At 39.8% G+C, this 24,279-nt stretch overlaps 2 protein-coding genes across 3 annotated transcripts; both read right to left on the reverse strand.

The window, feature by feature from the left end:
* Nucleotides 1-634: 634 nt before the first annotated feature.
* On the reverse strand, nt 635-3,452 carry LOC110504922 (tubulin beta-4B chain). Its single transcript, XM_021583795.3, has 4 exons — nt 3,203-3,452; nt 2,354-2,462; nt 2,082-2,192; nt 635-1,809 (listed from the first exon to the last, which is right to left on the reverse strand). The coding sequence occupies exons 1-4, from the start codon at nt 3,257-3,259 to the stop codon at nt 746-748; spliced, it is 1,341 nt and encodes a 446-aa protein (XP_021439470.1). The 5' UTR covers nt 3,260-3,452; the 3' UTR covers nt 635-745.
* A 2,700-nt stretch (nt 3,453-6,152) lies between these two features.
* LOC110504923 (lipid droplet-regulating VLDL assembly factor AUP1) lies at nt 6,153-21,516 on the reverse strand. Of its 2 annotated transcripts, XM_021583796.3 has the most exons (12): nt 21,242-21,516; nt 20,673-20,810; nt 20,039-20,189; nt 19,666-19,850; nt 14,377-14,449; nt 13,824-13,897; nt 9,281-9,347; nt 8,929-9,034; nt 8,677-8,814; nt 7,542-7,690; nt 6,780-6,868; nt 6,153-6,635 (listed from the first exon to the last, which is right to left on the reverse strand). In XM_021583796.3, exons 1-12 carry the CDS (start codon nt 21,280-21,282, stop codon nt 6,590-6,592), a joined length of 1,257 nt encoding a protein of 418 aa, XP_021439471.3. In that variant the 5' UTR covers nt 21,283-21,516; the 3' UTR covers nt 6,153-6,589. The 2 variants fall into 2 exon arrangements, with proteins under 2 accessions (XP_021439471.3, XP_090075706.1); XM_090219580.1 differs by lacking the exons at nt 6,153-6,635; nt 6,780-6,868; nt 7,542-7,690; ... (3 more) ...; nt 13,824-13,897; nt 14,377-14,449 and adding an exon at nt 15,227-15,402 and having other exon boundaries at nt 21,242-21,489.
* Between the last annotated feature and the right edge of the window lie 2,763 nt (nt 21,517-24,279).

Below are 24,279 nucleotides of genomic sequence, written 5' to 3' on the forward strand. Positions count from 1 at the left end.
TGCCAAAGGTGCGGCAAAGTACTCAGTCAAGGGTCTGAATACGTAAATGTTCCTGAAAGACATCTAAACCCATTTTTGCTTTGGGGTGTTGTGCATTTTTTTCAATTCTAGAACAAGGCTGTAAAGCAAGATGTAAATAGTCAAGGGGTCTGAATACTTGTGCACATACCATTTGACCTCTAATCACAATTTTTAGTGATCAAAGCTTGGACTTGTGCTTAAAGGTAATAATTGAACGCCTCATTTGGATCCATTGTGCTATATCTTGCATTTAACTTAACGCAGTCACATTTAAATAATTATCCATTGAACAAGCTTATTTCACCTTAAAATCCCCCACAAAATTAAATGTTAATGAAATTAAACATCTCCATTAAAATACTAATTGCGTAATTTAAATCCCATATATATTTATTCAACTACGCAAGTCAGTCAAAAACTCATTCTTAATTACAGTGACGGCCTACCTGGGAACAGTGGGTTAACTGCCTTGTTCAGGGGCATAAGGACCGATTTTTACCTTGTCAGCTCAGGGGTTCGATCTAGCAACCTTATGGTTACTGGCCCAATGTTCTAACCACTATGCTACCTGCCACCCTGTTTACATTATATTATCCATTTCACACAAGAAATATAGTTTCTCAACTTTTATTGCAAGTGAACCAAAAAAAAAAAAAAAAAAAGTACAGCTGAAGGTTGCCAGAGACAGGAAATGTGAAGTCAGATGTTTTAAAAAGAAAACAATTTAAGCCAACTCCTCTTCGCCCTCCTCCTCTTCAAACTCGCCCTCCTCCTCTGCAGTGGCATCTTGGTACTGCTGGTACTCAGACACCAGATCATTCATGTTGCTCTCTGCCTCGGTGAACTCCATCTCATCCATGCCCTCTCCGGTGTACCAATGGAGGAAAGCTTTACGGCGGAACATAGCTGTGAACTGCTCAGAGATGCGCTTGAACAGCTCCTGGATGGCAGTGCTGTTGCCGATGAAGGTGGCGGCCATCTTGAGGCCACGGGGAGGAATGTCACAGACTGCAGTCTTGACGTTGTTTGGGATCCATTCAACGAAGTAGCTGCTGTTCTTGTTCTGTACGTTCAGCATCTGCTCATCCACCTCTTTCATGGACATGCGCCCGCGGAAGACTGCAGCCACGGTGAGATAGCGTCCGTGGCGGGGATCACAGGCTGCCATCATGTTCTTAGAGTCAAACATTTGCTGAGTGAGCTCTGGAACCGTCAGGGCTCTGTACTGCTGGCTTCCCCTGCTGGTAAGAGGTGCAAAGCCAGGCATGAAGAAGTGGAGACGGGGGAAAGGCACCATGTTGACTGCCAGTTTGCGCAGGTCGGCGTTGAGCTGGCCAGGGAAGCGGAGACAGGTGGTGACCCCACTCATGGTGGCAGACACCAGGTGGTTGAGGTCGCCGTAGGTGGGTGTGGTGAGTTTAAGGGTACGGAAGCAGATGTCATAGAGAGCCTCGTTGTCGATGCAGTAGGTCTCGTCTGTGTTCTCTACCAGCTGGTGGACTGAGAGGGTGGCATTGTAGGGCTCCACCACAGTGTCTGACACTTTAGGGGAGGGCACCACACTGAAAGTGTTCATGATGCGGTCGGGATATTCTTCACGGATCTTGCTGATAAGCAGGGTGCCCATGCCAGAGCCAGTTCCACCTCCCAGGGAGTGGGTGAGCTGGAAGCCCTGGAGGCAGTCACAGCTCTCAGCTTCCTTCCTCACTACATCCAAGACGGAGTCAACTAGCTCTGCACCCTCGGTGTAGTGGCCCTTTGCCCAGTTGTTACCAGCGCCACTCTGACCTGGAAAGGACAAAAGTAGGACATCAATGCAAAGATAATGAGATGTTATGGAAAAACTGGGCCCTGGTGATTGATTGTGCAAACACTAAAGTCAGGGATGACAAAGCAAATTAAGCAACATGGAAACCCTTTGTTTTACGTAACCAATACCAACAGTTTGTCTCTGGTGACTGTAGTCAGGTAATTAAGGTGTACTGTAGTAACATGCAACGAATCCAGGCACAGACAACTTCCAAGTTAATATAGTCAAACTGCCAAAGACAGTTTCTTACCAAAGACAAAGTTGTCAGGCCTGAAGATCTGACCAAATGGTCCAGATCTCACAGAGTCCATGGTCCCAGGCTCCAAGTCCACAAGTACTGCACGTGGCACATACTTTCCACCTGAAATAACACAAGAGCACTTAGAATAAATTAACATCCTTTCAAAACCCTATTCTACCACACTTAGGACATCTAGGACATCAATTTTGTGTACCCAGAGCTGGACAAAGTCCAGATTAAAAGACCAAATGTGGATCATGACATCACACAACCTAACTCACCTGAAGCTTCATTGTAGTATACATTAATCCTTTCCAACTGAAGATCACTGTCCCCATGGTAACTTCCAGTGGGGTCAATGCCATGCTCGTCACTGATCACCTCCCAGAACTAAAGACAAAGAATGCATTTTGATAAGTCTGAAAATGTATTATAAATCTATAGACAATTCAGTTAAGATGTTTACAATCGAATTAAATAAAAAGCAAACAAGACATTTGAATTAAAAGAGTAATCGGCTTTTTTGCGTCATTCAAGTGCTACATCTAAAAACAAAATGGTTTCCAAAGTTGGCACCATTTTAAAAAAAGTATCATTTTTGCGTTGTCCTTGGTTAAAACGGACAAATAACAGGGGAAATTGTGCTCGATGTATTAGGACAGACAAATATGCATATGTAAACTGAAACATAAGACTATAATAGTTGCAGTGAGCAGGTTTTGGCGCACCCGGCTGAACAAGACAACCAGCCATATTACAACTGCGCGCGCTGAATCAACGCGGGGCGGCCAACACCCTTGAATTAGACTCATTGCGTCGATCTGGTTTGCCCCGTAAAAAACAAGTTGATGCCTCTTCAAAATCATTGAACTTGTTGGAACAAACGGGAAGGAAAATAATCAAGGGGATGTGATATATTCCGCCAAACAAAAATTGAACCAACTAAGAACGGGGCCACATTGTTTTCAATCCAATACATAACATTTTAATTTCCCCAAAGTTATTTTCTCGGGCACAATTTGAAATATATTTAAATTCAATATAGCGTTGTCGCAGATTTTATGTTTAAACAAATCATACTGCTAAACCTGATCAAAAGTCAAGGATTTAAAAGCCTAAAGTGTACCAACCTTAGCGCCAATTTGATTACCGCACTGACCAGCTTGTAAATGAACAATCTCCCTCATTTTGTTAGAGTAAACTTAGTCTAGTTTCAATGAGTTCCTTCTTTGAGCGGCTACAATCGTCAAACTGTTGCTCCAAAGTAAATTTGTTAAGTCATGCTCCAAAATCGCGTCCATTTATAGCAATCCTATTGGTTCATTTGGTCGCAGTACCCGCATTGTAAGCGACGTGATTGGTGTAATTCTGACCAGAAACGCTACGATATCACGTGTCGTAATAGGATGAATAATATAGGACCATAAAGAATGAAGTGGGAATAAAAACACTGGCTACAGTAGCCTACATCTCGGCCTCCAGATTGTAAATCGAATTAAGTTGAGCATGTTATCAAAAGTCTAGCATGTCATCTCGACAGAATTCATTCGTTCAAGTTTGTAGCATTCAATGCCTTCAATCTGAATTTTTGCATCACGAAACATATCTCCACTAATAAGGGAGAAATAATCAATAGCCGTATTTATATAATTTCACCTTTGATTTGGTCAATTTTCGTGGAGGCATAACGCAGGGAACGAGTTAAGGTTATTTTATATTTTTGGACTCTTGCTGAAGTCTTTACATGCAATCTTCAAGACAGTCTTCTAATTTATAAGAGTTATAAATCACTTGTCATTGTTCACGTTAAAAGGTTCCACATCATGTCAGTTATTTTTTAAAGTCTGCAACATTAACCGAACCATTGTCATGTTGAAATCTCAGATAGACCAACTTGAATAACACTTTTATTTGTATCATGAAATCCTCCCTTCTCTCTACCTTGATTATGAGATACATACAGTACCAGTGAAAAGATTGGACACCTACTCATTCAAAGGTTTTTCTTTATTTGTACTGTTTTCTACATAGACCAATAGTGAAGACATCAAAACTATGAAATAACACATACAAAAATGTTAAACAAAATATATTTTATATTCATGAAAGTTGCCACTCTTTGCCTTGACAGCTTTGCACACTCCTGGCATTCTCTCAACCAGCTTCGCCTGGAATGCTTTTCCAACAGTCTTGAAGAGTTCTAACAAATGCTGAGCACTTGTTGGATGCTTTTCCTTCACTCTGCATCCAACTCATCGCAAACCATCTCAATTGGGTTGAGGTCAGGTGATCATGGAGGCCAGGTCATCTGATGCAGCACTCCATCACTCTCCTTCTTGGTCAAATAGCCTTTACACAGCCTGGAGGTGTGTTGGGTCATTGTCCTGTTGAAAATCAAATTATAGTCCCACTAAGTGCAAACCAGATGGGATGGCGTATCTCTGCAGAACGCTGTGGTAGCCATGCTGGTTAAGTGTGCTGACTGTCACCAGCAAAGCAACCCCACACCTCCTCCTCCATTCTTCACGGTGGGAACTACACATGTGGAGATCCTCCGTTCACCTACTCTGAGTCTCACAAAGACACGGCAGTTGGAACTAAAAATCTCAAATTTGGACTCATCAGACCAAAGGACAGATTTCCACCGGTCTAATGTCCATTGCTTGTGTTTCTTGGCTCAAACAAATCTTTTCTTCTTATTGGTGTCCTAGTAGTGGTTTCTTTGCAGCAATTCGACCATGAAAGCCTGATTCACGCAGTCTCCTCTGAACAGTTCATTTTGAGATGTGTCTGTTACTTGAACTCTCTGAAGCATTAATTTGGGTTGCAATTTCTGAGGCTGGTAACTCTTATGAACTTCTCCTCTGCAGCAGAGGTAACTCTGGGTCTTCCTTTCCTGTGGCGGTCCTCATGAGAGCCAGTTTCATCATAGCGCTTGATGGTTTTTGCGACTGCACTTTCAAAGTTACTGACATTTTCCATATTGACTGACCTTCATGTCTTAAAGTAATGGACTGTCATTTCTCTTTGCTTATTTGAGCTGTTCTTGCCATAATATGGACTTGGTCTTTTACCAAATAGGGCTATCTTCTGTTTCCCACCCCTACCTTGTCACAACACAATTGATTGGCTCAAATGCATTAAGGAAAGAAATTCCACATATGAACAAGAAGCTGGTTGAGTAGAATGCCAAGTGTGCAAAGCTGTTATCAAGGCAAAGGGTGGCTACTTTAAATCTCAAATATATTTTGATTTGTTTAACACTTTTTTGGTTACTACACGATTCCAAATGTGTTATTTCATAGTTTTGACATCTTCACAATTATTCTACAACACAGAAAAAAGTAAAAATAAAGAAAATCCCTTGAATGAGTAGGTGTGTCCACACTTTTGACTGGTACTGTACATATGACATGATACTGCCGCGGTGCCAGGCCCATAACGGAGCAGATGGGCTTGTTTTTGGCTTGTTTATGGTGTACTCCATGTGTAACTCTGTGTTGTTGTCTGTGTCACACTGCTTTGCTTTATCTTGGCCATGTCGCAGTTGCAAATGTGAACTTGTTCTCAACTAGCCTACCTGGTTAAATAAAGGTGAAATAAAAATACATTAAAAAGATGTTTAGGTGACTTATTGTGTTAGTGGCCTACTTCCCAAAGAACTGTAGGAGAGCAACAGCTGAAGGGGGTCTCGGCCCTATGATCCTGCTGTATAGATGCTAATAACTCCTCATTCTCATAATCTCTTATCGTTTCATCTGACTATTAAACATTTGTCAGCAATCCTTTATTTGTAGATGCTCTACAGACTATGAGTAACATTTCAACTATTCCCTTACTCTAGCTCTAATCTTAACCCTTATTCTAAACCTTACCCTAAGCTTAGCAAGCAGTTGCTTAACAACAGATAGTTTGTTATAGTTGGGTTTTTGACTTGACAATCCCCAACAGTTATACACACGTATTTACTATCTCGTAGGATTTGATTTTATGACTTAATGCTGCTTAGCACTAATTGAGTCATGCCAGGGTAAATCCAAAGAGGAATAGTGGAATTGTGATTCTAGCCAAGACAATCTCTTGCATTTATAAATTATGAACTTTATTAACTTTAAAATGTTCATACTGCAGAAACAAGTACTGTCAAATTATAATGAACCTAAGAGCCGATGTGGCTTCTCTGAAAGCAGAGCAAGATGGACTTTGTTTCATCATAACCTCTGCCATTATAAAAAATAATGAGATGTTTTATGGTCACTGGATCTTAATACAAATTGTTATCAAAATAATATTTTTGCTGGGAGAAAGAATTAAAAATACACATGCATGATTTCCATGCAAGCAAATAAAAAATAAAAAAAATCCATTGAAGTCTTCAGAAGGTTTTCCTCCGGTACATGTCTCAACAAAAACCCTCTGTTCAACTCTCCATACACTCCTGTACAATTACTGCCTGTACAATTATTTGATTTTAACAACCATCATTCCTAACACATTTCCCAGCGATCAGATCTTGTTCAGAGGTTGTCGTCCTGCTCCAGTCCATGCTTCTCGATGTAGCGTCTAGAGGAAAGGAAGGTGGGAACAACTAACAGAGTTGACAGGTGGACAACAACGATGAGTGTAAACCGTAGGGCCAAATGTGTCAATTCTATGGGTGGGTGAAATTAAAATCAATCCAAGACTGAATTGCAGCTTTGATCTCACCTTCTTGCAAACTCATACAAGGCCTCCTTCCTCTCTTGTAGGGACATGTGTCGGTCTACTGGCGATTTCCCAAAAGACTTGGCAGCAGGCTATGGGTCAAAATCAACAAAATCTGACTATACAGCAAGCTCCTGATAAATAGAATAGTGTAGCAAGATGGTACCTCAATTACTTTGCTGGCAAGGTAATATACACTGAATGTACAAAAACATTAGGAACACCTTCCCAATATTGAGTTGCACCCCCTTCTGTCCTCAGAACAGCCTCAATTCATCAGGGCATGGACTCTACTTGGTGTTGAAAGTGTTCTACAGGGATGCTGGCCCATGTTGACTCCAATGCTTCCCACAGTTGTGTCAAGTTGGCTGGATGTCGTTTGGGTGGTGGACCATTCTTGATACACACAGGAAACTGTTGAGCGTGAAAAACCCAGGAGTTTTGCAGTTCTTGACACACTCAAACCGGTGCGCCTGGTACCTACAACCATACCCCATTTAAATGCACTTAAATATTTTGTCTTGCCCATTCACCCTCTAAATGGCACACACGCACAATCGACGTCTCAAGGCTAAAAACCCTTCTTTAACCTGTCTCCTTCCCTTCATCTACACTGATTGAAGTGGATTTAACAGGGGATATCAATAAGGGATCATAGCTTTCACCTGTTCAGTCTGTCATGGAAAGAGCAGGTGTTCCTAATGTTTTATACACTCAGTGTAGACTACCAGTAGACTTAAGACATCATTTAGATGATTGGCAAACCTTAATGGTGGGAGCAGGTGCAGCTGAAAAGGAGAGGGACCTCCAGGATGGGCCTGGTGCAGATGTGGAGCCGCCTGTGGCCTCCAATGGAAACTCCTCAGTGCTCTCCAGCAGGTTAGTGATAGTCGTGTCCACGCAGTTGGTTTGCACTGTAAAAAGGGTAAGGGAAAGGTTTGGGAAACGCTGCATGCTACTGTGCCTTTTTCTCCCATTGATCCTAATGCAAACTCCATTGGTAACACTTTACTTGAAACCCAGTGTCATAACACGTTACGACAGTAATAACTGTCATAACAGCTGACAACCTGTCAATATGGTCATAACACTGTCATAACCCATATATTTACACCCTTTGTGACATATATTGCACTATTTTATCTGGTTATGACACCTACATAAGAATGTTACATTTGAATAAAGCTTTCGGTTGAAAGTTTGTTTCTTAAATCCTTTGATGTAATGAACTATTTACAGTCATGTTTTTTCATTTGATTTTAAATAACTTGTAGGAAACACACTTTGACACTGTCAAGAAGCATTATGACCATCATAACTGGTGATAATAAGCCAGATAGGCCTATCACATACATGCCCTTATATCAGTCATCAGTCAAAAAGAGGATGTCTTGTCCTGCTCCTGAAATATGCTCCTGTATTCGTCCCAGGCATCAGCAACAGAGCATTGGGGTAGGCGCATGTCTGACATCAACGTGTGCACAGTTACAATGATAATTTAATATGGTAATTTTTTTTAAGCATATAACATAAACATAATGTTGAAAGGAGGCTATAGTGTAATGGAATGTTTTGCCTTCTGTAGGTTTTTACACACTTATGTACTGACTTGCCAAGTTAAAGGTTAAATAAAAAATCATAAAATGTAGGTGTTATAACCAGCCATAAAATAATACAATATATGTCACAACAGGTCTAAATATGCATCCTGATAGTGTTATGATCATATTTAAAACAGGTTGACCTTGTCATAATGTGTTATGGCACTGGTTTCATGTCAAGTATTACCACCATTTCAATGAAATGCACAAGCGACTTGAATTGGTGCACTGCTCATCACCGTTTCAAATTCAGTGTCACTGCACTGGAAATGCAAAGCGGAAATGAAGGATTGGCGTACCCAGGTCTCTGGTGATGATGCCGAGGGGGATGTCAGGCAGAACCTCCTTCACCTGCTGGGCCATCCTGCTGATCCTGAGCTCCTCCACCCCAGAGCTGCGAACCATGAAGCCCAGAGGACGTGGTCTGGCACCCAAATCTGGACACAGACAGCAGCAAATACACACCATCACTGACGGTCCCAACCACCACCAAGACCATGCTGTAAGAGAGGCTTTGTCAGGGAAGGTTTCTCCAGGGCTCTCTTACTTACTTGAGGTTGTGGTGTGCGGTGCAACGTGCAGTTTCCTTTTCACGTGCTCGGCTTTGTCTGCTTTGGTAATCTGTGTTGAGACCACGCCGAGCTCGGTGGCTAGGAGCTGAAAATGGACGGCACAAAGATCAATCAGAGGACAATTGAATAACCACTCGCTCAGGTGTTCCATATCATTAAGAATTTTGTAATATCACAAGCTCAGAGCCTGGAATTGGGTGCTTTACGGCAGTCAATGTGATAACTTGCAATATGCACCATTTTTCAATAAGATACATACGGGTTTTGTTTGAGACAATGTGGGCATTAGGGAACAGAAGGCGTTGCAGAACAAGTGTGTAAGGTTTAATACCCCTTGGATTTTGTTGGCAAACTCTTGAAGGGATTCTTCATCTTGCCTCGACACAGGGGGGAGCCATCTGTGAAAGTAAACGAAACAGGATCTCTACAAGCTTTGTGAGCAGTGATAGTAAACTTAAACTTGCCTCTTGATGTAAACTTGCTTCTAGCTCTAATCAAGCTGGTTGAAAAGTTATGACAACAGTCGCTAGTGAAAGTCTACATACCGCTTGCATATTCTTCACCTTTTGTTGACTTAAAATTAAATAAGAGTCAATTGGATTTCTTTCCTACGATCTACACAACCTACTCCACGTTTTTAAAGTGAAAGAAAAATTATAGAAAATGTTCCTAATTAATAATAAAAAATACAAAAATGTATTGATTGCGTTCATCTTCACCCGCTCCAGAGTTAATACTTGGTGGAAGCACCTTCGGCAGCCATTACAGCTGTGAATCATTTTGAAACAGGTTCTACCAACCTTGCACCACCTTTGGGCAACATAAAGCCATTGTTTTTGTCAAAATTGCTCAAGCTAAGTAAATAAGGTTGGGAATCATTGATGGACAGTAATATTCTAACCTTGTCTCTGACTTTCAAGCAGATTTAAGTCAGGACTGAGAATGGACCATTCAGGAACACTGAACACATATTGGTTTATACCAGGGTTATGTTTTCAGAAGACTAAGAAAGGGTTTCCTTTAACTTTTTATTTGGCCTTTGTTCATTTCATATTTATTTTGATCCTGACAAACTCCACAGTTCCCTGCCGGTGACAAGCATACCCATAACATGATGCTGCCAATACGTTAAAATACAGAAGATTGCATTCACCCCACATTAGTGGCCTTTAAAAAAAATCCACTCCAAATCATCCATTCTGTTTGCAACACGGCCATTAAGTAATACTGCAAGACAACACGGCAAAGAAATTGGCCATTTAGGGACTGGGGAGTTTGTCAGGATCTAAATAAATATGAAAGAGCATACCCAGGAGCAAAGCAGTTTTATTTTTCAGTGGGACAATTACATATTAATGCCAAAGACGCACCAGAATGGCTTCAAGAGATGTTGAGTGTTCCTGAGTGGTCAAATCTCAGTCCTGTCTTAAATGTGCATGCAAATCAGAGACAAGGTTTGAAAATTGCTTTCTATCAAAGACTCCCAACCAAACTGAGCTCGAGACATTTTGACCAAAGTTTTCATACCCCTTGACTTATTCCACATTTTGTTGTGTTACAGCCTGAATTCAAAATGGATACATTTATTTTTTTCTCTCAACCATCTACACACAATACCCCATGACAGTGAAAGCATGTTTTCAGAAATGTTAGTGAATTTATTGAAAATTAAATACAGGAATTCACACCTCTGAGTCAATACATGTTAGAATCACCTTTGGCAGCGATTCCAGCTGCGAGTCTTTCTGGGTAAGTCTCTAAGAGCTTTGCACACCTGGATTGTATAATATTGGCACATTATTATTATTTCTGTCAAATTGGTTATTGATCATTGCTGGACAACCATATTCAGGTCTTGCCATAGCTTTTCAAGGTGATTTAAGTCAAAACTATCACTGTCTTCTTGGTAAGCAACTCCAGTGTAGATTTGGAGTTGTGTTTTAGGTTATTGTCCTGCGGAAAGGAAAATTAAATATCCCAGTGTCTGGTGGAAAGCAGACTGAAGTAGGTTTTCATCTAGGATTTTGCCTGTGCTTAGCTCCATTCCATTTCTTTTTTTAACCAGAAAAACTACCTAGTCCATTACGATTACAAGCATACCCATAACATACCATTATGCTTAAATATGGAGAGTGGTACTTTTTTTTATTGGATTTTTCCCAAACATAACACTTTGAATTCCAGACAGAAAGTTACTTGCTTTGCCACATTTTAAGGCAAAATTAGTTTAGTGCCTTGTTGCAAACAGGATGCATGTTTTGGAATATTTTTATTCTGCACAGGCTTCCTTCTTTTCACTCTGTCAATTAGGCAAGTATTGTAGAGTAACTACAATGTTGTTGATCCATCCTCAGTTCTCCTATCAAAGCTTAAAGTGTGTAACCGTTTAGTTACCATCGGCCTCCCTGAGGGATTTCCTTCGTCTCTGGAAACTGAGTTAGGAAGGACGCCTGTATCTTTGTAGTGACTGGGTGTACAGATCAATAATAATTTGTTCTTTATTTAACTAGGCAAGTCAGTTAAGGTTAAAAAATATTTTTTATTTTGTTAAATACACCATCCAAAGTGTAATTAATAACTTCACAATGGTCAAAGGGATATTCAATGTGTGCTTTTTTAAATTGTACCCCATCTACCAATACATGCTTCTTAGCGAGGCCTCCCTGATCTTTGTGGTCGAATCTGTGTTTGAAATTCACTTCTTAACTGAGGGACCTTACAGATAATTGTATGTGTAGGGTACAGAGATGAGGTACTCATTCAAAAATGAAGTTAAAATACATTTATTGCACACAGAATGAGTCCATGCAACTTATGTGACTTGTTATTCACTGTTTTACTCCTGAACTTATGTAGGCTTACTATAACAAAGGGGTTGAATTCTTATTGACGTAAGCTAATTTCTTTTATACCCATCTACCAATAGGTGCCCTTCTTTGCGAGGCACACCTTGGTGTTTGTGGTTGAATCCGTGTTTGAAATTCACCGTTTGTCTGAGAGACCTTACAGATAATTGTATGTGTGTGGGTACAGAGATGAGGTAGTCATTCAAAAACTGTACTGTATGTTGACCTAAGGGTTGGGCAAAGTTGGTAGAATCTGATTGAATATGATTCACAGCTATAATGAATGTCCAAGGTGTTTCCACCAAGTATTAACTCTGGGGGGTAAAGACATATCCAATTGTTTTTTTATTATTCATTAGGAAAATGTTCTATTATTCCATTTGGGAAATGTTCTATTATTCCATTTGGGAAATGTTCTATTATTCCATTTGGGAAATGTTCTATTATTCCATTTGGGAAATGTTCTATTATTCCATTTGGGAAATGTTCTATTATTCCATTTGGGAAATGTTCTATTATTCCATTTGGGAAATGTTCTATTATTCCATTTGGGAAATGTTCTATTATTCCATTTGGGAAATGTTCTATTATTCCATTTGGGAAATGTTCTATTATTCCATTTGGGAAATGTTCTATTATTCCATTTGGGAAATGTTCTATTATTCCATTTGGGAAATGTGGTGTAGGATGTTTAGATCTGTAGGAAAAAACACAATGTAATCCCTTAAAACCTTTTGTGACTAGGGGGCAGTATTTTCATTTATGGAAAAATAACGTTCCTGTAGTAAACGGGATATTTTGTCAGGACAAGATGCTAGAATATGCATATAATTGACAGCTTAGGATAGAAAACTCAAAAGTTTCCAAAACTGTAAAAATATTGTCTGTGAGTATAACAGAACTGATATTGCAGGCGAAAGCCTGAGAAAAATCCAATCTGGAAGTGACTCATCTTTTGAAAGCTCTGCGTTCCAATGCGTCCCTATTGAGCAGTGAATGGGCTATCAACCAGATTACTTTTTCTCCGTATTCCCCAAGGTGTCTACAGCATTGTGACGTAGTTTTACGCATTTATTGAAGAATAACCGTAAGAGGCTACATTGCGCAAGTGGTCACCTGATGGCTCTCAGAGTGATTCTCACGTAAAATACAGAGGTAGCCATTATTCCAATCGGTCCTACTGAAAAACCAATTGTCCCGGTGGATATATTATCGAATAGATATTTGAAAAACACCTTGAGGATTGATTATAAACAATGTTTGCCATGTTTCTGTCGATATTATGGAGCTATTTTGGAATATTTTTCGGCATTTTCGTGACTGCAATTTCCGGTCAATTTCTCAGCCAAATGTGAAGAACAAACGGAGCTATTTCGCCTACAAAAATAATATTTTTGGAAAAAAGATACATTGGCTATCTAATTGGGAGTCTCGTGAGTGAAAACATCCGAAGCTCATCAAAAGTAAACGATTTAATTTGATTGCTTTTCTGATTTCCGTGACCAAGTTACCTGCTGCTAGCTGGACAAAATGCTATGCTAGGCTATCGATAAACTTACACAAATGCTTATCTAGCTTTGGCTGTAAAGCATATTTTGAAAATCTGAGACGACAGGGTGATTAACAAAAGGCTAAGCTGTGTCTCAATATATTTCACTTGTGATTTTCATGAATAGGATTATTTTCTAGGAATATTTATGTCCGTTGCGTTATGCTAATTAGTGTCAGTCGATGATTACGCTCCCGGACGGGGAGTCACTAGTTAAGATTGAATTTTAAGGCAGCAAAATGTGAAGTGTGTAGACTTTCACTAGGAACTGTACTGCTGACGCTGACTAAACATTAACTCTGAAATGGCAAGAGCGTCACATATCTAGGACAAACCACTGCTAATTCTAAGGGAATTTTCCAATGAGTAATGGAGTGGACTTCAAGGACAAACAAAAGTTGTCAAATATCAATTCTATTACAAGGTCCAACCAGAACCCGGACAATGACAAATAGTAAGAGACAGTAGTTATTTAGTACCTTACATGGTACACTGTACACGGGACGAAAAAGGTCCACAACAGTTCTGTCAGCCAGAAGGAGTCTGGCGTGCTCTGGAGAAAGAGGAACAAACTACATTAGCGCTTTCATTACAGGAAATCCTCTGCATGTGTCTGACAAAAATATGTTAAGACTAACAGTGACAAATCAAGTGCACAAAAACATATTTAGTCTACCAGCGGTGTGTAAAACAATTTTACAGGTCTTCCTATGGACTGTTGGACGAAATGATGGCTTGATCAACTAATATACGAGTGGTGTCTCAAAACAAACAAGGGAAATAATGTCACACTTTCTTAGAATTTCTATAAAAATGTCATGTTTAGTGTGGAACTTGCTCCTCCCATTTAAATGCACACCCACTCATCTACCATATATTACGAGTCTACTCAACGAGACTGAAGAAACAACAGTTGCTGTCCCTTGAAAGCCCAACTCTTTCAACAAAAACTTTCACCAAATGTATATTGCTAAATATACCACATTGCTTTTAAAATATGAGAAAGAGGCAGTTTAGTTTTGATCGTATTACCAGAGCTAGAAATGGTCTCTTCACTTGCAAGGCCACAGGCTGAATGGAATCAGTCAAGGAGAAAGGCCAGGAGCTGAGGGAGAGAAAACAGGTTGAACACCAGCTCTTAGCACCAGTAATACATGGGCAGTACAGGGGCAGCCTATAGCAGTGTTGGCATTCTGCTCAGGACAGATTCTCCTCTAATCACCTGCTAATAAATCACTAACCATGTAAGTTGCTAATAGCAATAGTTCTCTGTCCTACTGGTGAAAACTAGAAAATGTATTTGTGAAGGCGAGAGTGGGGTAAGTAATATATATATATATATTACATTCATCATCACTATGTCAAGGGAAATGTAGTATTCTTTGTAACAAAGATATCTACAAATATTTCAGGATGTGGTATCCCTGGAAATAATCAGAATTAATGTAAACATAAGTTTTAAAAAAAGTTCTCTTGGCACAACTTAGGGTAAGCTGAGCATATGGACAGGGTATGTTGAGCCGCCTTGGGGTAAGTGGGTGATTGTGTCCAGTGACAATGGGTGATGGTGCTGGTTGGTCAAAGTTGAATTCATGGAATGGGGGTGTGGTATATTGTATATCTTAAATGTATGCCTACATTCAGATATAGAGCTCTCTGTTCAATATCACTTACCCTTAAATTTCTTGGCCAGTTGCCTGGGACAGGTATGTTGTTTCGATGTGCCAATTTATAGGCTAGTTCTTTGCATTTGAAGCTACCAAGACCATGAAACTGATCTGCAAGATTCTTGATATGCTTATCAAGCTGACTCCATGTCATCAGATAAGACCTTGTGTTCCTCTGCTACTCTGTCATAGCCTCTCTTTCACACAGGTACATGTTTGTTTTCTTTTTTGTCAATGCATCCCTTTACTGTCAATTCAGTCTATTTGTTCATCCTTTGCTGCTGCTTGAATGGACTTCTTCCCTTCCTTGGCTGCTCTCTCAAGAACCTCAAGAGGGGCTAGACTCCTGCTTGTTTTACATTTGTATACACGGGGCATGATGATGTCTGCTCTGTAACAATAAAAATACAATATCTTGAGTTCATATGCATGACACATTGCAAAAATATTATGCATATACAGTGCCTTGCGAAAGTATTCGGCCCCCTTGAACTTTGCGACCTTTTGCCACATTTCAGGCTTCAAACAAAGATATAAAACTGTATTTTTTTGTAAAGAATCAACAACAAGTGGGACACCATCATGAAGTGGAACGACATTTATTGGATATTTCAAACTTTTTTAACAAATCAAAAACTGAAAAATTGGGCGTGCAAAATTATTCAGCCCCTTTACTTTCAGTGCAGCAAACTCTCTCCAGAAGTTCAGTGAGGATCTCTGAATGATCCAATGTTGACCTAAATGACTAATGATGATAAATACAATCCACCTGTGTGTAATCAAGTCTCCGTATAAATGCACCTGCACTGTGATAGTCTCAGAGGTCCGTTAAAAGCGCAGAGAGCATCATGAAGAACAAGGAACACACCAGGCAGGTCCGAGATACTGTTGTGAAGAAGTTTAAAGCCGGATTTGGATACAAAAAGATTTCCCAAGCTTTTAACATCCCAAGGAGCACTGTGCAAGCGATAATATTGAAATGGAAGGAGTATCAGACCACTGCAAATCTACCAAGACCTGGCCGTCCCTCTAAACTTTCAGCTCATACAAGGAGAAGACTGATCAGAGATGCAGCCAAGAGGCCCATGATCATTCTGGATGAACTGCAGAGATCTACAGCTGAGGTGGGAGACTCTGTCCATAGGACAACAATCAGTCGTATATTGCACAAATCTGGCCTTTATGGAAGAGTGGCAAGAAGAAAGCCATTTCTTAAAGATATCCATAAAAAGTGTTGTTTAAAGTTTGCCACAAGCCACCTGGGAGACACAAACATGTGGAAGAAGGTGCTCTGGTCAGATGAAACCAAAATTGAACGTTTTGGCAACAATGCAAAACGTTATGTTTGGCGTAAAAGCAACACAGCTCATCACCCTGAACACACCATGCCCACTGTCAAACATGGTGGTGGCAGCATCATGGTTTGGGCCTGCTTTTCTTCAGCAGGGACAGGGAAGATGGTTAAAATTGATGGGAAGATGGATGGAGCCAAATACAGGACCATTCTGGAAGAAAACCTGATGGAGTCTGCAAAAGACCTGAGACTGGGACGGAGATTTGTCTTCCAACAAGACAATGATCCAAAACATAAAGCAAAATCTACAATGGAATGGTTCAAAAATAAACATATCCAGGTGTTAGAATGGCCAAGTCAAAGTCCAGACCTGAATCCAATCGAGAATCTGTGGAAAGAACTGAAAACTGCTGTTCACAAATGCTCTCCATCCAAACTCACTGAGCTCGAGCTGTTTTGCAAGGAGGAATGGGAAAAAATGTCAGTCTCTCGATGTGCAAAACTGATAGAGACATACCCCAAGCGACTTACAGCTGTAATCGCAGCAAAAGGTGGCGCTACAAAGTATTAACTTAAGGGGGCTGAATAATTTTGCACGCCCAATTTTTCAGTTTTTGATTTGTTAAAAAAGTTTGAAATATCCAATAAATGTCGTTCCACTTCATGATTGTGTCCCACTTGTTGATTCCTCACAAAAAAATACAGTTTTATATCTTTATGTTTGAAGCCTGAAATGTGGCAAAAGGTCGCAAAGTTCAAGGGGGCCGAATACTTTCGCAAGGCACTGTAACTGACAAAACGTAATCATAATTTTTATGGGGTATAGTAGCCATTGGCAAAAATGTTGACTATATTTTAGCCCACAAAAAGGTACAAGGATGTATTTTCATGCTAGGTTTAAGACCTCATATTGTAGCTTATAGAGACCCTAGGCCTTGATGATGACTCTCAGTTCCATTACATAACACACATAAGAAATTGGACGAAGGCGTCTTCTGCACGGGGATTTTTGTTAAGAGCCCCGGCGCTCAGTCTGAACACGCATTGCTTGTGGTACGGTTTAAAAAGCATAAGGACCATATCTTTCATATAAGCGAGAACTCGTTTTCTAAAAACAAAAAGGTTAAAATTGATACACACCTTTTTGGGTTAGTGTTTCCGCAAGGCCATATCTCCATGTTACAGTGCTTGTTTACGGAAAACAGAGGAGACCACCTGTGTTAATTAGCTATCTAGCGTTCTCCAAATGCCTGTGTAAGCATAACTCTGGAAGTGTAGTGGAAGTGTAGTTGTCTGATGGAGGAACCCATAGCTGTATGGATCAGTGCAAAACTGCTACAGTAAGTGTATATTTCTTATTTGAAGGATCCTTCCTCACTGATGAAAGATAAGGGTCATATGTTAAGTAAGCCGTTTAGCAAGCGATGATTATTGACATTTCTAAAAGTTAAAACACAGCGTGGGGATTGTAGTTTACATGAGTCAGTCGTGGGCGAAGCTAACCGCTGAGAACTGAAGGGAGAAGGCAGAATGCAGAAGGACACCTAGAGTTTGAATGCTAGTAGAGACCCCAACTGATGTATAAATCAATCTTAAAACGATCTACTTTGGTTTAGATTAGGGGTGCATATCTGTCAATTTTGCTGCTGACTATCCGACCCTCATTAACCGGCCAAATAACAGTAAATAAAAATTCTTAAACAGTAAAATTGCGTGACCAACAGAAATGATTATGTATGCATACAAGGAATTAACATGTTTCATTAAGAGCACACCTAATGCGAGTGGTTCCATGTGACAGGGATTAAAATCTTGGCTACAAATTTAGAAAGAAGGGGAATCTAATAGCAACAACTAGGATGAGTTGCTAATATGACTAGGACTGTTCCTTTGGTTCCGGAGAATGAAGGAAAGTTGATAAGAAAACCAACAGTAGAGAAATGCTGGTTAATGGCATATAGGAATTCTATTAAATAATTGCCTCCACGTTTCTATGGTTGGATTTTCACTAGGCTAAGCAAGGTAAGACATACCTCATTTACAGTAAAGTAAAACGTTCAGTAAAACGTTTTAAACAATTGTACTGCCTCAAGCTCACAATACACTGTACTGCCTCAAGCTCACAATACACTGTACTGCCTCAAGCTCACAATACACTGTACTGCCTCAAGCTCACAAGACACTGTACGGCCTCAAGCTCACAATACACTGTACTGCCTCAAGCTCACAATACAAAGTGGTGGCTGACGCGCTGATAGCCTGCCTACTGTTGACTACAGCCTTTGCACTCGAATGGCAATGGGAGACATGCTTTTAATTACGAGTTGAGATTGAGAAATAAAAAAATCTCTTTAAAATCGTGACCATCAAAACAGTTAACATGCGATTGCGTTTAGAATAGTTATTTGTTGCACAATGACTGGGCTTCTAAAAGCACGTCTCACTCCAGTAGTTTACAGGCTTTATGAGGAGCTACTCTCGTGCTGTCTGACGGATGGTAGGCTATTCCGCTCTTCAAACTAGGCTCTGTACGCGTGATAAATAACATACATGACGACTAACGAAAACACACACGTCAATTTAATTCCACCAATGAAAATACACACCCCCATTTAATTCCACTAAATAATGCAAATGAACCTATAGACCGATAAGCATGACCGGTCAAATGTATTTTCGGCGGCTAACCAATTAACACAGCGTTTCCCAAACTTGATCTTTGGGACCCAATGGGGTTCATGTTTAGTTGTTTGTGCTAACACTACACAGCTGATTCACATCATCAAAGCTTGATGATTAGTTGATTATTTGAATCAGCTGTGTAGTGGTAGGGCAAAAAACAAAATGTGCACCCCTTGGGGTCCAGAGGACCGAGTTTGGGAAACCCTGAATTAACAGTTAACATCAATCACAAACACAAGCATCATGAAACGTATAACTTAAATTAATTGGACTTTATGAAAATCAGTTTTTTTAGACCAAACTTGCTTACCACTTGTCCCATGTGGCTTCATCCTTCACAGACTCAATGAAATGATAACCTCTTTCTAAATATTTTGGTAACATTATTCATTTTGTGTATGGTTTCCTAGAAACAAAGGGTGGCTCAACTAACCCTTAGGCTCAACTTACCCCACTCTCCCCTATACAAAGAGGGCAGATATAATCAAATACAAAACATCTTTGTCTTTATGCATAGGATAAACCCCATAGAAAGCACTGATATGCACATGATGCTTTAAGCAGTGTGTGGGGCAGTGATACTCTTGGTTTGAAGAAACCAACTTCGAAAACAAATAGAGTGACAGACAGAACTCAATACTCTTGAGGACAGGAAAAATGCAATGTATTGTGGCTCACCTGAACTTAAGCAGGCCAGCGCGCCCATTGGTTGTGTCCTCCTCAGGGAAGAGGAGAAGGGGCAGAGTTCCTGGAGAGGAGCAGTATCTCCTGAGGGACTCCATCTCATCCTGGCCCGATATGGCACCCAGCTCCATGAAGCCTCTGGCCCAACACACGAAGCCCGCAGAGTCCTCCAGCATGGGCTGAGCAGAGGAGCAGACAGGTCACATGACATGGTCAAAATAAATAAACACTGGTTGATGGCCAACGGTTGAGTCAATGCGGCTGTATCTCTAAACAAAGAGATCTTTGTTCAGTTGGGCAAGCACAACTCCAGGAGCTCAAAATGCAACACTATAAAGAGCTTCACTTAATCAACCAAAATACTCACTGTATTGCACGAGGTCAGAAGATTGACAATGTTGTGGTCAAACTGGGTCACGTGATTGCAAATGTACAGTTTTGTGCTTTTGTCTCTTAAACGTGGGCTGTTCTGTCTCACGTGCATACCAAGGACTGAGGACATTACTCTCACAATGAATCTGGAACAGGAAGAAAGCTTTGAGTTAGATTCTGTAAGCACAAAACAGGAGAATATGTTTTGAAACTGAGAAATACTACATGAACTCTAGCGCGGCAGGTAGCCTAGTGGTTAGAGTGTTGGACCAGCAACTAAAGGCTGCTGGATCGAATCCCCGAGCTGACATCTGTTGTTCTGCCCCTGAACAAGGCAGTTAACCCACTGTTTCCCGGTAGGCCCGTCATTGTAAATAAGATTTTTTCTTAACTGACTTGCCTAGCTAAATAAAGGTTACATTTAAAAAACTATTCCAAATCTGCCAAGACTTCCCACAATTGGCTCTTCCAAATTTTCACTCTTCTTCCCATATTGGGAGAAGCCAATTGTTGCAGTCTAGTCAGATGTTGGTTTTATTATAAGGAGGAAGTCAGCCCAAGGTGTATGATGACGTTATATTGCTGAGTCAACCTTCAACTGCTAGTCAATAATGCAAAACTACCCTTACCTTCTAGCAAGACTGTCTGGGAGTGCACAGCTCACCAAAAACACATGTGCACCTACGAAGATTCGTAGTAACATCAAACACAGGCCAACTGGAGAGTAAAGCAATACCAGCAACAGGACCAGTCCATCGTTTGGCAACCTGTTTAAGACACAGATTTTCAGTGTGGTCATGGTCAAGCAGAATATTCCGAGTCCAATCGGACAGATTAAAAATTAGCAAGATTATAAAACTGCTAACGTTAGTTGGCTAAACGTGTTAAGAATAACAGCATCATGTTGCTTAGATGGCTACTAGCTAGTAAACAAATGTTACTTATTGATACTAATCAAGATAACAGCTAACTAGTTAGCTAACGTCGTTCATAAAAATACTGATATATATATTGCTACCTAACAAGCTAAATAGAAGGCAAGAAGACTGTGACCTAGCTAGCTACTAGCCAGAGCCGATTATGATCAACCAAGACTATGGATAATGTTTGCTATGGGAGTACTGATGAGCTAATTTAGCAAGCTGCTAGTTAGCTAACGTTAGATGCTTGTCTTGACAACAACACATCTTGTTCTTACCGCTGGAAGTCAAACATCTGTTCTATTCCTTGAGTTTCCATTATTTCACCTTATCTGTCGGTTGGGTAAGTTATTTACACGGGTTACATTCCTGCATAATAGCTTGCTAATCAAACGTAAACACTCATTTCAAACGATAAAAAGGTAAAACTGGCAACAGCTCGTTAGCTCATGTTGTAGCTGGCTAACGTGTCTAGTTAGTCTACCTTGAGCGCCATGTTGAACAGTAGAACGAGCAGAAGAGTGACGTTTTCCTACCACTTCCGGTTCCTTTTAAAACATTTTTTATATATATATATATATATATATATTTTTTTTTTATTAATTACAAATCAATACATAAAGCACATGAGGGAACACAAGCATACATAGATTACAAACAATAGACAATCGAGCTAGGGGGTACAATTTCACATTACAATTACACAAGGACCTTAAGGGACATGCATATACTTACAATTCTAACAGCTTTTTTGTTAGTAGAGCATTTAACTGTCTTAAAATACAGTTCAATTTCTTTTTGTAGGGTACGAAAATGTGGTTTTCTGTTTGTAAATTTACATTTGTGTATATGAAATTTGGCCAAAAGAATAATAAAATTAATTACATAAAAATTATTCCGCTTATTTCTATTGTATGTAAAGAATCTAAACAGTACATCTCTCCACAATAGTGTAAAATCTTCATAAATGTGTTCAATTATAAACCTACTGATGTCTTGCCACAGTTTTCTTACATGCATACAATGCCAAAAAAGATGCACAACTGTTTCTGGGTGGTCATTACAAAAGGAGCAATTTGAGTTGATGTTTTCCTTAAACTTCTTCATATAGTGGTTGGCAGGATAATATTTATGAATAATTTTAAAGGAAACTTCCTTAATTTTGTTAACAAGTAGGTATGTGTGTGGAACATCCAAACTTTTTTCCAACAGATATTATCAATAAATCCATTCCAATAAGGCATGACATAAGGTATAGATAGATACAACATCCTGCTGAAACAAGGATCGTATCGCTCTGTTGTTGAATGAACCAAAAGAGAAACAAATCTTTCCTACTGATGAGTCAACAGGGTCAACAGAAGGTAGGCTCTGAGGGTCAGGTCTTGACATGTTCCTGAATAACATAGCAACACCTGAGGGAATGGCATCTAAAACAATTGCAAAATCTTTAGGTGTTACAGGGACCTTGTAAAGTGATAAGAATTTTTTATAACTGAGTAAAAGACCCTCTGCATTTACCAGTTGGCTCACCAATAGGATATTATTTCGGAACCAATATTCTAAAAACAGAGAGGTATTTTTATACAATATATCCCGATTATTCCATATGTAATATCTGTGTGGAGAAAAATTGTGTTTTTAAATTAAGGACCATGACAAGAAAACCTGCCGATGAAAAGCAGAAAGTTTCACTGTAACTTTGTCAATATTATAATTGCAAAACAACATGAAGTTAAGGCCACCAAAAGTAGAGAAGACATGATGAGGAATAAAATTCCAGATAGAAGTGGGTCTTCTTAGGAATTGTTTTATCCAATTGATCTTAAAAGTATTATTTAAAGTAGTAAAATCCAGAAAATTCAGTCCTCCATTCTCATAAGTGTTCATTACAACGGTTCCTTCTTTTTCGTTAGCGTTTGACACTCCAAAAAGCTGGAAAGGGCTAAGGAAAACAGTCACCATATTCAACTTGCTCCTGCATCGTTATTTTCATGTTTTGTGATATCTCTGGGGAGAATTTGAAATTATAATATTTTACTTTTGAGACTTAAGTATATTTTAGCAATTACAGTTACTTTTGATACTTAAGTGTATTTAAAACCAAACACTTTAAAGACTTTTACACAAGTAGTATTTTACTGGGTGACTCACTTTTACTTGAGTCATTTTCTATTAAGGTATCTGAACTTTTACTCAAGTATGAGAATTGGGTACTTTTTCCACCACTGACCATCTCTGAGGGTGCTACAACGTCATGCACAACAGTGCAGTTAGCTACCTAGCTATTCCCAATTTCTGGAAGCTAGCTAGCTAGCCTACTTTTTATTTGCATGTCTTGACTGGATGGCTTGTTTTTCTGTCTCTTCTGTTGCTAACTATGTATTTCCTTTGTAATGACCTTTACAAAAGAAACATTTGCAGGCACAAGGTGTTCTGAACCTTAGGTTCTGCATGCAAAAACACTCTGCTAGGACAGTGACCCTGCCAATCATACCATTCTACCTACCCCAGCTTGATCTCCAAAACAGAGTGTACCACTGGCAGCACATGGGAAACTGTGAGGATCCAGGTAATGGCAGCTATGAGGAGGATGCACAATGTCAAATATTGTCTATTATATTGACAAGATATTAGAGCAAGGATGGGCAACTGGGCATTTGGCCCCTTTTTGTAGGACAGTGGACCAAAAAAGAAAAGTGTTTTATTTTTTTTAGGAACTCAGTTGAGTATCAACTTACTATTGAGAGTTAGAATAATAGAATATACAAGGTGTAATTTTGAAATTTGGTTGCGCATCAGCAGTCACTCAATTAGCTCATGTTAGTGGTACGCAGACCCAAGAGCCACTGCGGCCCCTAATGAGTTTAGTTTTTTTGTGGCCCCCACACACATCAAAGTTTCCCATCCCTGTATTAGAGTGACCTTTCTAACAATGGAAGTACATGTCCTCAAAGATGGAATGCAGGTGGGAGGAGGCGAAATCAGGTGGGACCATTCTAGCCAAAGAGTGGTCATATGTATGCCAGCCATACATACATACAGAGAGAGAGAGAACTCATATTTGTATCTGTACAATTATAGTGTCTGTGACAGCATGGGCAGAGCCATTGAGGCTGTCTCCATTTTAAAGTAGTACATGTTCTTCTTCATTGGCTGATTGCTCCCAGTTCAGTAGTTGACTACTTTAAAATGGTGGAAGCCCTTAATGACAATGTCCATGCTGAAATGTCTTATTGGATAATCATGTATCTCTATCATCTATCTCTATGACAACAGGCAAAACTCCAATATCAAGTCGTTTTCAGGTAAGTTG

The sequence above is a fragment of the Oncorhynchus mykiss genome, chromosome 25, assembly GCF_057628025.1.
Source record: "Oncorhynchus mykiss isolate SJ-2025 chromosome 25, ASM5762802v1, whole genome shotgun sequence".
Taxonomy (NCBI): Eukaryota; Metazoa; Chordata; class Actinopteri; order Salmoniformes; family Salmonidae; genus Oncorhynchus; species Oncorhynchus mykiss.